This window comes from Dasypus novemcinctus, chromosome 17 (genome assembly GCF_030445035.2).
Source record: "Dasypus novemcinctus isolate mDasNov1 chromosome 17, mDasNov1.1.hap2, whole genome shotgun sequence".
Classification (NCBI taxonomy): Eukaryota; Metazoa; Chordata; class Mammalia; order Cingulata; family Dasypodidae; genus Dasypus; species Dasypus novemcinctus.
Genome location: NC_080689.1, coordinates 5784289 through 5799920, shown reverse-complemented (window position 1 = coordinate 5799920; position 15632 = coordinate 5784289). Strand labels below are relative to the sequence as shown.

Genomic DNA, 15632 nt, shown 5'->3' with positions numbered 1-15632 from the left:
AGCAAGACAGACCCGGGAAAATGGTTTTCTATTTGCTTATTTGAATAGGAGCATGAAAATACTGTTTTAAAATTTTCTCATTTTAACCTATTTGCAAACTAAATATGCTTTGCAGATCTTTATGGTTGAACTTTTTTTTTAAGATTTATTTTATTTACTTATCCCCTCACTGCCTTGTTTTTTGTGCTCACTTTGTCCATTCACTGTGTGCTCTCTGTGTCTACTGGTCTTTCTGTCTTCAGGAGGCACCGGGAACCTGGGAACCTCCCATGGGAGAGAGGCACTCAATTGCTTGAGTTGTCTCAGCTTCCTGCTTTGTTCTGTCTCTTAAGGTCTTTTCTCTTTGTGTCTCCTTGTTGCATCATCTTGTTGCGTCACCTCGCCATGCCTGCCTGTTGCCTCAGCTCACTGTCTTGCTCGTCTTCACAGACTGAATGTGAGAACTCCAATGTGGTAGGCAGGAGCCCAATTGCTTGAACCACATCCACTTCCCTGTGGTTGTACATTTTTAAACCTAAGATGAAACCTCAGGCTAAAATTCATTGATTTTCATTTCTTCTCTCCTTCAATTATGACAAAGAGCAACACTGTTTAATGACTGGAAGCCCTGAAACTCCTACCACATGTGCTAAGACTGGCTGATGCAGGTGGCATAGAAATAGGTGGGCAGCTACAAGGAGGGGGCATGGTGTGTGCAAAACCAGCTCATGAAAATTTACTTACCATCAGTGTAAGGATCCTTGGGGTTCATGATCATTGTTACTTGACAATAGACATGAAAATTGAAACTGGCCCTCATGCCCCAAGGCCTCCAAAAATTCATATATGGAGGGCAGAGAAAAAGTTGGGCAGTTAATGAAATGATAAGATATGCTGTACCTTTAGCATTTGGCCATCTGCGCTTTCATTTTAAGAGAAAGGTCAGTGCATTTGCAATAAAGAGACTTGGCATTTTAAGCCTGTCCAGGACATAGGAAGTCGCCCTTAAACATGGCCACTGGATAACGAGGCAGCTGCACAGGGAGATGGGAGTCTTAGGGTGTTGGGGTGTCAAAAAGGCTAAGGAACCGAAGCTCAAATTTGAGGGACCTTTTAAAACTCTCAGTGCTGGGAATGGGGGTGACCTTATTCCTAAGTGATAAGATGATCAAAAAGGAAGGAAGGCAAACAGTGACAGGGGAGAAGTGGCAGGGACATTTGTAATCAGGAGGTAACCAGCTGGATGTGGGAGTTAATGGCTTTACGCATTATATTTCTCTTCCCGTCTGACACTTGACGCCGGAAGTGGCCCAAGGATGACCAAATTGGGGCAAATGGAAGCAAAGCAGCGAGGAAGGGATGGTTGAAGCTGGGAGGTCAGCAGTGTGGGCAGGCGTGAGGAGGCAGTGGGTACAGTGGTGTGGGGCTGACGTCCTTACAATAGAATAACATTCTTTTTCTTTAAAGAAAATAATGAGGCAAGCTAAGGGACATTTTCACAGGCCTGATACATTTACCTCTGTTTACATTTTAAGCTATTACCAAGAGTAAATACCTTTTTATCAAATTTTATTTTCCCGCTGATTGCTATTATTACGTCAGATATATGTTCCCATGAGAAAAATAAGGGACGTATTATCCATTGTAGAGTATATATCGTACTTAGAAATCATAATAATCTCTTTAAATAACCTTTTTTGTTAGTCATATGTAGTTGTTTTAGTAATTACCAGCTTAATTATAGCTTCCATTTGCACAATACTTTATTCTTTTATAAAAGCACTTTTCTATATAAGTCCATCTCAAATTCCCAATAAGTAACACTCAGAGAGAAATTGTAGTGTTCATATCGGGGACAAGAATTATAGTTCTCAGCTCAGCTTGATATTAATTAGTGCTGTCTTTTATAGAATGCTTAAATGTGATGCAAACCATGCTGTGCTCTTTATATATATCATCTCATTTAACCCTCAGAGCTAAACCATGACATAGTTAATATCCTCACTTTCTCTGGTTCTAAGATGCTACCATCTGAGATCTAAGGGACTCCAAAGTCTGCAGCTTGAAATCACTAAAATTTACCGAGGATGTTGACTTGCCTAAGGTCATGAGTTTAGTAGGTGACAGAAGAGGAAATGGAGGTACAGTTGATCCTCAGTGTTCATGGATTCCGAATTTGTAAATTCTCCTACTTGGTAAAATTTATTTGTAACCCTAAAATCAGTCATTTGTGCCCATGTGCAGACCATGAAAAATTTGAGTCATCCAATGCGTCCATGCACGGCTGTGGTCCAACAAGGCAATGCTCTGCCTTCTTGTTTCAGCTCTCACACTATAAACGACTGTCCTTTTCGTGGTACATTTAGTGCCTTGATGTCATCGTCATCATTGTTGCTTTTATATATGTATAGTTCTATAGGCATGTGTATGCACACGTACATGTACATGTGAAGATTTTGGAGCAGTGAAGCTTTTCAGGTGGGTCTGCAATTTAGGACAGTTCAGTTGGCAGTGGTGTGGGGGATGGACTAGTAACAACAGAAGGAAGAGGACCAGTTACTAGAGGGCTATCAAGGTAATCCAGGTGAAAAGTAACGAAGGTGGATTAGGATAGTAGTTCAGGTAACAGGGAAGAAAGGGGGAGGCATTGAGAGAAGCTGTTGAACTTGGTGTTCATTCAGGAATGGACTGAGCACCCACTGCCTCTCATCCCCTGAGGGGCTCGTCACAGGCTAGAGGCCAGGGACAGAGTTTTAAACCAGAAACTGCAAAAGTTCTGATAAAAATCTAATCAGGGAAAATGTGGTGTAAAGGAAAGTTAAGTCAACTGTGGCTTGGGTTGGCTAGAGAAGACTTACTTGCACTTCTAAAACACTTCAAGGAGCCAGGGTATGAAAACTCAGGCTGCTGGGTGATGGGTAGCAAGTCGCTTGGCCTTTTAGTGGCTCGATTTCCACATCTCTAAAATGAGGAAATAATCAATCCTTCCTTTTGAGAATGACACGAAATAAAACAAAAAGCATTTAAAACAGTGTATGGTATATATTTAAGTGCTTAATAAGTTATTGCTTCTGTGTTATTATTGGGAAGGGGTGTGAAAGAGAAGGAGTCTGGGATGGCACCAAGATTTATGACTTGAAGAGTTAATAGATGTTGGGCTATTAACTAGGACATAAAATACAAGAAAAGGAAAAGTTTTCTGGAGTAGAAGTCCAGTTTTAAACATACGGAGTTTGAATTAACTATGGAGCACCCAGGTTGCGAGTTCAGTAGACACACAGAGGGAACTGAAGAGCTGGATATATATTTGGGCACCACCCACATACTAGATGGCTTTTAAAGCCATGGGAGTGGATAAGATCACCCAGGAAATGGTAAGGTAGCGAGAAGAAAGCTGAATACAAAATGTTCAAGGAAAGGCAAGAGGAAGAAAGTTCAACCAAAGGAAAGAGGAAGAAATCTTAGAGTGGAGATGAGCCAGGAGAGCACCGTATCACAGGAACCTAGGGAGAAGAAAGTTTTAAGAAGTAAGCATTCAACAGAATCCAATGAACTTGACAATCAGAAGGACCTTTGTTAGAAATGGATCTGTTGAAAAGACGATGATAAGGTGGGTAGTGAGTTCACAGTATCCATTTTCTTAATGTTAATTACTCTTAAACTACATACATGCCTATACACATATTACATGCTCTCCTATATGTATAGTTCACAACACAAAAACTTTAAAATGGTAAGTCAGAAAAGTAAATGGTACTTGATGGTGTCAAAACAGCAAATATAGAGGCTTCTTTGAGAAAGCTGGTTTAAGTGAAATAGAGAAATTTAAAGAGCAGCCAGAGGAGGGACATAGGGTCAGGAAGGGTTTGAGGCTTACGATTGTCCACCAGTCTTGGAGGAAGAAGTCAATGGAGAAGGAGAGACTGAAGGTAGAAGAGACCAATTGGATGTTGGTGGAACTAGACGCCGAAAAATAGAGGATGATACAAGACTGAAAGCACAGGTCGGGGACCCACCTGGAGCAGGGTGACACACATCTCTTCCAGTCAGACCTGGGGGAAGGAAGGGGGTTGGTCATGAATATGGACAGGTCTGCCCTGCAGAACATTCAAACCTAAAATGTTTTCACAATGACAAAGGAGGCAAAGTCACCTGCTGTGAGTGGTGAGTACCAAAGTAAGGTGCAAGCAGAGTGACAAAATGTGAAAATACTGGAACTTCCAAGAACAGATGAGGGACAAGTGCAAGGATTGCCCAAGGCGCGGTGAGGACCCAGACTTAGAGAATGCAGCATCCTAATTCTGTGTCAGCCCCAATGTGCACTTTTGCCTTTTCCTGGGTGGACCAAACATAGGATCAAAGGAGACGGGATAAGGCCTGATCCAAAACTGGAGATGTGAGAGGGTTTATAGAGGACCTAAGAGTATCTGATTCCCAACTTGTTGTAGGGACAGCAAGATGTCCATTAGGTGGTTAATGTTGGAAGTTGGCTATCAAGAGCTAATTAGTGTGCCATTTTTTACCTAAAGAGAAACAGAACATGGATACCTCAAGGAGTGAGCCATCTCAGAGTAGACTCAGGAGAACCAAGATTCTAATTCTTCAAGGTGGAAGTCCAAAGATCAGAGTTAAAGTCAGGTTTGGGGAGCCAAAATTTTATGTGGAACAGATGGGGTCAGAAGAAGAACAGGTCAAGAAAGTCAAGTGAAATGCTTAGGATATCCACAACTCAACCTTAAAAGCCATAGGGGAATAATGTGTGTGAGAGCAGGGATTCAGAAGGGAGCCATGAGCCTGATTTGATGGGTTGAGTGGACAGAGAAGAAGATGCCTCCCAGATAGCTCATCTTTAAGGAGATGAGGAAATGAACTCAGGATCCAAAAACACATGGCAAAAGCCTCAAAGGAGAAGGGGGCCTTTGCAGGAGGACAAGGCCCTAAGAGACTGAAGCATCTGTCTCCTGTGGCAACTAATTGTAAGGCCAGATGGATGGTGGATGATGGGTAGATGGAGTGGACAGAAGGAAGGAAGGAAGGAAGAAATAGAAAGCTTCTAAGCCTTGGGGGTAAAACTGGCATTAGAACAGAAAGAATTTAGTAGACTCAGCCAGGGCTGTTATCCTAACTCAATCAGTAGATGCTCAATTGAGCCCATGTGTCAAGGCAGTCGTGGTCTGCTGTTTTGCTCTTAAATAATAAAACACATTTTAATCTGAACGTGTCAGTTATATTAAGGTGTTGATCTAAGAATTGGTTGTTTGGGTTTTGGTTTGGTTTTGTGATAGCACCATTATTTATATTTTGTGGACTTTTTATTTCATTCGATCCTGAGTAGAACATGCAGAAATAGTAGTTCATCTCTCTGACTTTTCAGTAGCATTGAGCACAAAATACAGCATTCTGATATATGATGGAATCATGACATGATTTATGCAAAGTTAACAAGGATATAAGGGGGTTGTATGTACAAATCTGATGTCTAATCTTGAGTAATTAATTTTTGCTTGTCAATTTTGGCCTCTAAGGATCATAAAGTAAATTGTGTAAGCCAAATGATTTCAGGGGAAGCTACCGAGTGGGTGATCATTAGTGGGATGCAGTGGAAGACAGATGGTCCCAGAGGCATCAGACGGTCAACAAAGGAGAAGAAAAATGAATGATGGACTGACATGTTTGTAATTAATAACTAACTTTCTTCTACAAAAAATCTCGAGGCCACTTACAGTAAAAACACACATATCCTAGCCAGTAATTTAGAGCAAAAGGGAAAATTAGAAACTGTAGAGAAAAGAAGAGAGGTGGCTCTTTGGGAGAGGCAAGTTGTAGAAAGGACAGGGCTAGGAAATGGAAGAAAAACCATTTGTCTCGATAGCCTTCTTCATAGGGTAGCAACCATCTAGACAAGGCCTGTCCAGCTCCTGCACAAGGGAAGGGTGCATGGTAGCTGGGATCCATGGACAAAGGCAAATGCTACTCTTGACACAAACTTAACAGTGCTGCCTAAAACCCCCTCGAAGGGGACAGCAGGTGCTGGCTTGAGGGGCAGAAGTGGAAGGGAAAGGGGCATAAAAGCCCTCTTTCCAGTCAAGGGGGAATCTTGGTAAATGGAGAAGGAACTCCGGGAGCATCTTTGCTGCTTACCCCTGTGTCATGGTAGGGGAAGATGACGTAGGGGCAGTAAATCTTCCACAGGAGGTGTGAACTCACACCGCCTCCCTCTGCTCTCTGGTTCTGCACTGTCTGAGGTAATGGGGTTGGAGATTCACCCAAGGAAAGAAAGCACAGGACCATCCTCAAGAAACTCTTTGACCTCAAAAGCCTGACAGAATCCCTTTGTACCTCCCTGAAGGCATCTTCACCGGAAGAGAGAATTTCTTACTTTTACTTTTCTTAAAATGGACCAACTCTTGCTTCTATGCTTGCTTAGGTGTGGAAGTGGAAGAAAACCAAGAAATGGGGCTTGGAACCTATTTTGTAAATTCAAGTTGGCCTCGCAATAATCAGAAATCAGTTCAATTTAATTCCTCAATCATTTATTGAAAGCATTTTACAGAAATGCAATGGAGGAAGAATGCTGAAAATGAATCAAACACCCATCCTTCCTCTCCCACGGATTAGTGAAGGTGTCTGTCAAAAGACATATGACACACTATTACATGTTAAGCCAAATTTGTGTTCTTAATACGCTATCATAAAATGATACCACCCTCTCTCGTTTTGTGTCATAATGTGATTTGTCTTTTTCTCTTCTCCATGAATGAAATTTTTCTGAAGACCAAATTGATGTATGATGCTTTATTGAAAACTCATTTGTTCTAGTAGAAGTCCCCTAATGAAGATTCTTAACATTAAAAGCATTTCGTGCATTCCTTCAAAAGCATGCTGTAAATTTTGTGGGATTGAGTCTAAGAGACACAATGTCCTTTGTATGTCATTTCCCACAGAACTTTGCCTACCGGGCTGTCCCTTTATTCAGGGGCTTAAATCAAGTGAGTCGAGGGAAGTCTGGTAAATCTTATTAAGTTCTCAACGTTGCATGTGTTAGCTTGCGAATTTTGGGGCAGTGGGAATGGCCGCGGATCCAAGAAATGGTAAAATTGGGAAACAGGGAAACGGACTTTGGCCCAGTGGTTAGGGCGTCCGTCTACCATATGGGAGGTCCGCGGTTCAAACCCCGGGCCTCCTCGACCCGTGTGGAGCTGGCCATGCGCAGTGCTGATGCGCGCAAGGAGTGCCGTGCCACGCAAGGGTGTCCCCCGCGTGGGGGAGCCCCACGTGCAAGGAGTGCGCCCGTGAGGAGAGCCGCCCAGCGTGAAAAGAAAGAGCAGCCTGCCCAGGAATGGCGCCGCCCACACTTCCTGTGCCGCTGACGACAACAGAAGCGGACAAAGAAACAAGACGCAGCAAATAGACACCAAGAACAGACAACCAGGGGAAGGGGGGGGAAATTAAATAAATAATAAATAAATCTTTAAAAAAAAAAAAAAAATTGGGAAACAAAATTATAAAAGGGGGTTTCACATCCTTTAAAAAAAATCCCTTTCACTCCTTATTCAACATGAGGCCTGCCTATATAGCTGTTTTATATACTACTGACTTTAAATACTGTCTATATCACAATATTGTTTTTCCGCCCTTTAGGAGATGACCTGGCTTCCACCACTTTCTGCTATTCAAGCACCTGGGAAAGTGGAACCAAACAAATTTCAATTTCCAAATAAGGTGAGCTCTTGCATAACTCCAAAGGAATCTGCTTTACTCACGCAGACTTTTTAGTGGACGCGTTTACCTATGATTGTTATTTCCTCTATAAATATTCCTCTAGAGACAAGTGGTTCTGATCCTCAACAATTTGTAAGCATATATTTACTCATCAAAGGGAAGAATCAAGCTTGCAAGCTTACTTACCTAAACTTCCATAGTCTCTGCAAAATATGATGCAGACCCTTATTGCCTTTCCATCTAAAAACTTAACCTCAAATATTATTTAAAGAAATACTGCTAACCAGTGAATATTCATAGAAAAACTTGATAATGTGTATTTGTAGAATTTCATGTAATTTTCTACCTGAACTAGACATTAATATCAATATTGAAGTTTGATTTTTCTCTATGTATGAGACGTTTGCATTTCTTAAAATTATCTTTTGCTAATATACAAAGATTAGAGCTTATTTAAATTTTGCTAAATAGCAATTGATTTGGGGGCTATTAGTACTTTTATTTTTTGCTTTAATTATAATATTTTTTAAAATTTTATAGCTATTTAGTTCCACAACTATGTATCTTATTGACAAGTATGCATGTATATGTATAAACACACATACACTGTATTTCCTAGATTCTAAATGTACACCCTTACGATTTTAACATTTGTATAATTGAAGTGCATCTTATAGGCATTTATATATTTATGGTAGAATGTTTTGTTTTTCCCAGAGAAGCTGTTATTAAATTAACACTGTATTCTAAAATCAATGGTTTAGAATTGAGGACTTGTGGGATTTAATCCCTCTTTGATATCTTTTTTAAAAATAGAAAAATTTTCTAAAACTTTAGTAGAAAAAGATTTCTGTATTTTCTGGGGGAAAAAACCACAAAAATCAATTACAAACGTTGTTATACATGAGTCGAATAGGCTTCAGTTGATTTTTGTACAACTCGTACACAGCTGCATGCTCCTTATGAAAGATCAAATTATACAAAGAGAAAGAGATCAAAATGGGAACCTCCCGGGCACCCTGTCCAGCTTCAGTTTCCCGCCCCAGAGATGACTATCAAGAGTTTGGTGTCTGTCATTTAATTCATTTTTATTGGGCAAGTACTTGCAGGGATGTACAAATGCTGTTAAAAAAACCATACCACTGTGAATGGTATAATACTAAAAACATTTGTCTGAGTTTATTTTTATTTCCTTAAGAAATAAAGGAACAATTAGAGCTCTTTCCCAGAGGATATATAGCATTTTTCCTCTCTCTGTTTGTTCACATCCTAGATGATTTTAGCTAAGCCTGTTGCTTTGAATCCTTTCTGGGTGCTGAACTGGCAACTTCTAAATCTAGATCTCCAGCCCCTTCCCTCTCCCAAACTCGATCTTTATATTTCTAATTCCTTACTCAACCTCTGCACTTGGGCATCTGACAAATATCGCAAGTTCGACATGTCTAAAACTGAACTTGTAGTTCTTCACTCCCGTTAGCCTCCTCCTACCCCAGGGCCCCCAGTGAGTAGCACCTCCAGTCTTGCAGTTGGCTCAGGCCAAAAGCCCAGGAGCCATCTCTACGCTTCCACCATTAAATCATGTTGCCTGTTTTCAGACTATAGCCTGAATGCACAAGCTTCTCCCCACCTCTGCTGCTACCATTTGGGTCAAAGCCACCATCGCCTCTTGCACTGCAGCTGCAGTAGCTTCCTAAGTGGTCTCCACACTTGCTGCACCGACTGCCCTATACCAAACCACCAGCACATCCGGCGCGGACAATTCCAGCTTTTCCCCCACTCCCGTTGGCCTCCAATACGCAATCTGTCCTCTGCACAACAGCCTCCACAATACTTTGAAAGCATAAGCCAGATCTCGTCACTCTTGTATTCAAAACTTTCTAATGCCATCTTGCCACACTTAGAATAAAATGAAAAATCTTTACAATCTTTGCACAAGCCAAAATAATGACTTGACCCAAAATACAGTCAAATAATTATTTTAACAATATGAACATAAGTTTATATGTGGTATAAGTACAATTTCTGATATAATTGGGCACTTACCAAAGTACATTTGGTTGTGACTTTCCCAAAAGGACTGTCCAGATTTGTTTTGTGTTTAGCATGGATACTTACTTTAAGCAGTAACTTAACTCTTAAGGTGAAATTGAGACCTTAAATCTTTAGCATGAAAGATTTTTTTCAAGGCAGAGATAAAGTTAGAAATACCTTATTTCTCATTCGAAGGGTTGCATTATTAGTGGTCATAGAGGTCGCAGGGCTTCAAAATTTATTCGTTATTTGAATGTGACTTATTTTAGGACTACTGGAGGATTTGTGTGGAGCTGTTTCACCTCTAGCTCCCTTTGCTTTGCCCAAGAGAGATTTTACAAAGTGATTTTACAAAGCGTAAGAATATCGCATGATTTGATAATACCATTCTTTCAAAAAAGCTCACCATAAATGCTACTCATTTAATCTGTGCCAGTGCAATAAAATGAAGTGTTCTCTTTCTGCTGTGACACATGGCCACAAACTCGGTGGCCTAATTCAACACGTATTTGTTATCTCGCCACCCTGGAGGGCGGAAGTGACAGCCGTTTCCCTGAGCGGAGCTCAGGGTGAGGGCAGGGCTACTTCCTCCCGCAGGAGGCCTGGCTCTCTCCTCTCCCAGCTCCCTGAGGCCCCGGAAGGCGGCTGCGTGCCCTGCCTCTGCCGTTGTGTCTCCTCTCTGGCTCTCCTGCCTCCCTCTTGCCGCCTTTTTTTTTTTAAGATTTATTTTTATTTATTTGTCTCCCCTTCCCCACCCCCCGCCCCAGTTGTCCATTCACTGTGTCCATTTGCTGTGTGTTCTTCTGTGTCCACTTGAATTCTTGTCAGCGGCACCCGGAATCTGTCTCTTTTTTTTGCATCATCTTGCTGCGTCAGCTCTCTGTGTGTGCGGCGCCACTCCTGGGCAGGCTGCGATTTTTTTGCGTGGGGTGGCTCTCCTTGCGGGGTGCACTCCTTGCACTTGGGGCTCCCCTATGCAGGGACACCCCTGTGTGGCACGGCACTCCTTGCGCGCATCAGCACTGCGCGTGGGCCAGCTCATCACACGGGTCAGGGGGCCCTGAGTTTGAAACATGGTAGGCAGACGCCCTATCCGTTGGTCCAAGTCTGCCTCCCCCTCTTGCCCTTTTGAGAATCCCTGCCATCATACTGGGCCCCACCCGATGGTCCAGGGTAGCAACCACCTCACCATCGCCAGGTTCATCCCTTCCACAAAGTCCCTTCTGCCACACCAGGCAGGTCAAATTAATTAAGACAGAGGCATCTTTGGGGGACGGTTATTCTGCCTCCCACAAAGACTCATTCATTTTTATCCACAGGGTGCTGCTTTTAATCTGTGTCTCAACGCACCCGTGTCCCGACAGCCCGAGACTGGCAGTTTATTCATTAGGCCATTAAGGTTTCAGCCCATCGCTATTGCTCATGTGTAGGCGCCAGGGTCAGTTATGGAATTCGAGGAGCAAAATCTCTACAACGGCCGATAAACAACAAAATTGAGCCCTTAATAAGATTAAGGGGGCAATTTGACCTCGCAAGGAAGTCAATTTAACTGCATTCTGAGTTACCAGGGCTCAAAATTAATTAGCTAAATACTTCCGAGAATTTCCCCATTTTGTCTGGGTATTGAAGGATGTAATATATAGTAAAGTCAATTGATACTGAATGTGGATGTTTTTTCCATTCTCTGAGCATTTAATTGGGAGTCACAGTGTCCCAGACAGATGCTACCAGACATTTCTGCCTCCTCTTCAAATCTCAAAAGTAATTGAATTTGGTAAAGGAAAAAAAAACAAAATGGGATTCCTTTAAATTGGCTGCCATTATCAGGTACTTCCACCAAGAGGAGAAGAAAATAAACTTGCTTTGCCCTGTTCCCTCCATTTTCGAAGCAATCTCATAAGTTTTGAAATGCAAATAAAGTACTCAACATTGTAGGATTTTTTTTTGTTTTTATCCCCAGAAGGGATGTCCAAACCTGAGGGCAGCTCACAAGCTTTGCACATGGCAACAGTTGCTGCATCTGGTGGGGAAACGATTCTCGCCGATTGGTTTTTAGAGCAACATGCAGAAGTACTCTAGCTTCATTGCAGAGCACGACCTCGCGGCACAAGAGGGGCAGTGAAGGCCTGCAAGCGTGGAAGTCCTTTGAACTTGGAGCATTTATTACAGATCTCCCTGCTGAGTTTCTAGCGTGCTTCACAAACTACCAAAAAATGTTGACAACTCCATGGTTAGCCCTTTCTCCAAGCAAACATTTAAATTAATTGTAAATTTATGTTATTTCAACTTTTTTGAGCTTTCTAGAATGAGAGTGAGAAGAGAGTGATTAGTGGGGGTGAAGAGAAACTCAGACAAATCAGATGTTTGTTCTCCTCCCTGGTCATTAGCTTTACCAGGGCTCTGAAAATAAGAGGAGCTGTATTTCCATCTCTTTCCTTCCGTCGTCCCAACCATGGACTTTGTAGGCAAGCAGGGATGTGAGTGGAGCGCTCCTCGGTGGTCCCACCAGCCATTTTTACATGAAGCCCTCACCGTATAAATAGGGTCCTCCATCAGAAACACGACTTCAGAACTTCTCTACTTCACTGATCCAAGATGCATGTTTTTTCACATTTTCAGGGCCCTGAAATCAGGGTTTGTTTTACCGTAGAAGGCCACTTAGGATAAATTAGCAACATTTTTTCATAACCGTGCATGAGATACACGGCCGCTGCTAATCTCGATGGCGTGTTCCACCTGGTGGAAGAGCGTGTTTGTGATGGCGTGTCATCAAGGGACCACCTGGGATGTCAGCGTACCTGGTTATCTCTGCCGTCAGCAAAAGGATCTCTGCGAGCTTTACTTCTCAGCTAAATACCACAGTTCGAGGAGTTTTAGGCCTCCCATGTGCTGAAGCTTTGAAGATGGAGAAGGCGCTTCTGTTGGCACATCTTCTGGCTGCCCAGGGCTGGTGCTACCCGTTGCTCCTCCGGAGAAGCCTGCACCCTGGCCACCCACTTGACGCCAGACCCTCGCAAGCCCTAAGGGGCAGTTAACCTTAGAAATTTCTTGATATACGGGATTACAGGTAGCTTCTCGTTTATACTTCCCTGCTTTTTCTGAATACTCTTAACGGATATTACTTTTATTAAAAAAAAAAGCATACTAAATGCTACCTAATTAAAAGGTCAAGCCAATAAGGACAGTAGTCTTCTTTTGCTAACGCTCATTAAACACTCATTTAAACACGTGCAGTTTATTTTATGTTGTTTTTGCCCCCCAGTAAAGCTGTTTTTAAAAATAAATGTCATCGTCATAAAGATAATTAATGTAATGGAGATACGATGCCACCAGTAAAAACCTAAAGAAGCAGCTCTGTCCTCCTTTGATTCAGGAAGATTTCAGCTAGCTGGTAACCCTCAAACTTATTGAGAAGCCTTGAAGGAAGAATGAAGCTTGCCAGGCAGAAAACGGAAAATGGGAGGGGGGGGGGGCGTTCCAGGGAAGAGGAAGGAGGAGAGGATATACAGGTAGAGCAGGTGCGACATCTCAGCGGCCCTGGTTTCCAGGACTCCTGGCCCACTACGAATTTGCCAGCCCCCCTCAGGTGGTCCTCAGTAACCCGAAAGGTCCCAGCAGAGAACCCTGCGGCTGGCCCAGGGCTCCCAGAGGAGGCTGGAGGGAAAACGAGCAGGGCCGGCGGCACCCCAGGCCCCACTTGACAGAGGCGTTTGCAAGGGGGCAGAGGCCTTTGCAGCAGTCAGCAGGTGTGCAGGAGCCAAGAAGATGGAAAGACTCGGGTGCATCACCACCATCTGCCCCGAGCCCAGCCTGGCCCTGGAGTTTCGAGGAATGAGAGGGTCTGCCCACCCCGGGGGCCGCGGGCTGTGCAGCTGGCTGGGCCAGCCGTGCCCCTCGGACCCTTCTTGGAGGAGGACGGTGGCCTGGGGACAGAGACCTGGGAGTGGCCTCCTTAAGGGAGCCGGCGGGCGGCAAGCTGGTCGCTGGACGTGGAAGGCTGGTGGGCATCATCACGGCACCGGGGAAGGGCTAGGGTGCCGGGGTTAGAGCCCGCCTTTCTGAGCTGATATTTCTTGGTTCAATGCAGCCCTCGGAAGGCATCAGCTCAGACTATGAGAGTGCCTGTTAGGGAACAAAGCCTGATCTTCTTGCCTCCCCTGCAGCAGGCTCTATGGCAATCTTCTGAGAGTTACTTTTACCTCGCCTGCTTCTCTTCCCTCCCCACGCGGAAGAGAATGAATCATAATTGTTCATTTCCCAGGTGGCTGAGGTCAGATGGCAAGTTTGGTATCTACGCAGGGTGTGATCTTACCAAGTGGCATTATCATTGACATCGTCTGTAAGCTCAGTTTTGACCCTCTGCTGAAGAGTCTGTCTTGAACAGTCATCATCTGGGTTCTAGGACATCTAAAGCCCATCAAGGAAGGAAAAATTCTACTTTTCAGTATTGTCAGCAAACAGTCTTACAGAAATCACCATTGTTCTTTCAAAAAAAAAAACAGCTTAATGCTGAAAACTCTCAATTGCCATTCTTGCCCATTTGATGGGGACTGAGGCCTCAACTGTCCTGTAGAGAATGCCTTTAAAGGGTCAAAATCCACAGATGGCGACAACTACAACAACAAAATAGCGCAATAAGTGTGACTCAGTATTTTTAATGGATTAAAGCTAAAACTAATTCAGCTTAACCATGAACCCTATTGTAGATGATGGACTGTAGTTAATAGTACAATTATAAAAATGTTTTTTCATGAGTTGTAGCAAAAGTGTCACACGAATGCAAGGCGTTAATAGTAGGGCGGTATATGAGAATGCTGTATTTTTTGCATGACTTTTCTGTAAACCTGTAAATTCTTTAATAAAAAAATGTAAAGGGGAAAAAAATTAGACTAAGATATAAAACTCTGAATTATTTAAAAAGGGAGGGAAGCACACCAATCTGCTTGGGGCATTTAACTGTGGATGTTTGCTTGGTAACTGCATTTATCCAAAATAGGCCGAAATAATGTTTAAAGATTTTATTTTTAATCCATCCTTTCAGGAACAGTATTTCATCTCATATACTACTTTAAAAACTGAATCTCAGGGCTAGATTTGAGCTTGTTCTTTGTCTTCAGGTAAGTAGCTCATTGTTTCCAACACTGAATAAAGTTTGTTAGGGCTTAACAGAGTGGGAAACCCTCCCCTTCCTGCCCCAGTTTTCCCACCCAATCCCTACCTGCCAGATAGGCTTTCATATTATTTCAGTGGAATTCCCTCTTTAAAAAATATTACATGGACTTGAACATGCCACAAGTTCCATTAAATTACATTTCTCCCCCTCACCCTAACAGCTGTACTTCAGGGAGCAAAAGTCTGGTAAAATACACTAAGCTGTGTAATAGCAGTTAATTCCATTCCCCTGAATTTTTGTTCCGCTCACCAGAATTCAGTTTCACTGAACTGTGCATATTGGCACATATAGAGAGAGACACACACACACATCTATCTGCCATTTCAATTAAGTCATTCTTTTATAAATCTCCCTTATATTTCATATTAAATGGGAATTTTGGAAGGTAAAAGTTTGCGAATTCTTAAGAGATTTCTAGCATGGTATTTTTCTTATTTCAAATAAAATCTGCTTCACGCTCTCTTTTACCTGAGCAGTAGCCAAATTCCAAATACTGTGTACTCCCGGCTCACTACCACTTCCAAGCAATAGAAGTTGGTAATATTTTTTTCATTCACCAATGTGAGATTGACAATAACTCTTCAATGGAGTGTCCCTGGAGGGTGGTTGCTAGCCTCGTCTGCAGAAAGGTGCTGGAGTCAAGGTGCATTCAAAGGGAAGTGGGTTAGATTAAAAGTCAATAATACAAAATGGAAGTGGTTGGGAACTGTATTCCCAGAACCGCTTA

The 15632-nt window shown here is 42.8% G+C and overlaps 1 protein-coding gene across 5 annotated transcripts in view; it reads left to right on the top strand.

Moving 5' to 3' along the window:
• Positions 1-15632, top strand: part of AFF3 (ALF transcription elongation factor 3) — a 563374-nt gene that overhangs the window by 365962 nt on the left and 181780 nt on the right. For all 5 annotated transcript variants that reach the window (XM_058278184.2, XM_058278185.2, XM_058278182.2 and 2 more), the window contains one exon: positions 7621-7701. In XM_058278184.2, the coding sequence (XP_058134167.1) occupies positions 7621-7701 (81 nt within the window). The remainder of the gene's footprint in view (positions 1-7620; positions 7702-15632) is intronic.